General features: G+C 51.2%; 1 protein-coding gene across 1 annotated transcript; it reads left to right on the top strand.

The window, feature by feature from the left end:
• Positions 1–788: 788 nt before the first annotated feature.
• On the top strand, positions 789–1317 carry Pmar_PMAR027147 (Voltage-dependent L-type calcium channel, putative; the record flags this gene model as incomplete). Its single annotated transcript, XM_002766038.1, has 1 exon — positions 789–1317. A coding segment is annotated over one exon (529 nt), but the record flags the coding sequence as incomplete, so codon positions are not given.
• Positions 1318–1604: the final 287 nt, after the last annotated feature.

The following is a 1604-nucleotide window of genomic DNA, read 5'->3' as shown; positions in this document are numbered from 1 at the left end:
TCCGCGACGATACGGTGGGTATCATTATGAAGGATGTGTTGAGTCTCCTCAGGGAGCGAGAGTTGGCTAGAGCCAGATCACGGTCGCAGTTGTCAGCGTTCCTGCGGGACCGGAGAAAGACCAATGGCGCGCTCCCTTCAGATGAGGCGTCCAGCCCTGAGTCGCAGCTTGAGAGTCCCTCTCCTAGGTAGGCTTCATAGCAAGAACATATTTCGAAATCGCGAATAATATAGCACTATAATGGTATAAGGTATACATGATACTATAATGATATAGTATAGGGGGCTTGTTTGGTAGGAACGTTTCCTCTCTGGCCGATCGATTCGAGACTCGAGCTCTTTTCCCCATTGTTACGCTACGTCGCGGATGGAAGCCTGGGATTTTTAATAATAATATACTAGTATAATATACATAATATACCTTATGCCTCTATAAAGGCATATACATAGCAATAGTAGTGGCTGAGGATGTTGAGCTTGCCTTTGCAACAGGTCATTGATATCTCCGTACTCTGAGGGTATGCAGGCTCAGGGTCAGGATGATCATCACGATGAGGAAGTGTTGGAGGTTACGTTGGCCCCTGAGCCTGATCGTCATGGGGAGGGGGTAGAGGGGGGCCTCCCTGGGTTGGTCCAGAGGGGAAGTACGGTTGTTGTGGCGGAGAATCCTACAGTCCACTGTATTGAGAACTCGCCAGAAGGCACCCCATGCCCCTCAGAGGACAACAGTGTGAAGGAGCTCTCTACGAAGGAGACCTGGCCAAACGAACATTCAATGCTGGTGTTCAGTCGTGATGGACGAGTAAGGCGATTCTGCAGTAGCATTGCTGATGCGCCCTGGTTCGACAACTTCATTATTGCGTGCATAGCGGTGTCGTCAGCACTCATGGCTTTGGATAGCCCTCTGCATGACCCCACTTCGGGCTTGGCACGGTTCCTCGATGTCACGAACACGTTGTTCACGTTCATATTCCTTGTGGAGATGCTCATCAAGTGGATAGCCTTTGGAGTGGTCTTGAATAAGGGCGCGTATTGGCGTGACTCGTGGAACATTCTTGATGGAGTTGTGGTGATCGTATCGGTGGTTGACCTATTGCCGATGCTACCCGATGTCTCTGTGCTCAAGACATTGAGAATGCTACGTGCCCTGAGGCCCCTGAGGGTCATATCTCGGAATCCGAACCTGCGTTTGGTGGTTAACACGCTGTTCCGAATCTTACCGGAGCTCTGCAACCTCCTCATCGTGGGAGGACTCTTCTTCTTGATCTTTGGTCTGTTTGGTCTGTCCTACTTCAAGGGAAAGTTCTACACATGTCAAGTGAGCCTCCAAGTGTCGATGCACCGTTCAGGAATCTCCCTCAGGTTGGCGACCCTAGTACGAGAGGAGTCGTCGAGTGGCAGTATGAAGACCGGCGAAGCGTTATCGTGACCCCTATGTGTCTTGACCAGACGCTCGGCCATCTCACTCTCGCCACTGTGAGGATGGCCATCGTTCCAGATGGTCATCTCTATTTCAGGGTTTCTCTGAGGGCTTAACAGGAAGTGCAGCACTGCAATGCGCTGATAGCGTGCCTTGGTCGAGACAAACTCCGGACACGCCAGTGT

Source organism: Perkinsus marinus (genome assembly GCF_000006405.1).
Source record: "Perkinsus marinus ATCC 50983 genomic scaffold scf_1104296973798, whole genome shotgun sequence".
NCBI lineage: Eukaryota > Perkinsozoa > Perkinsida > Perkinsidae > Perkinsus > Perkinsus marinus.
Note: the sequence above shows the minus strand (reverse complement) of the source record. Positions and strands in the feature narration are given on the sequence as shown.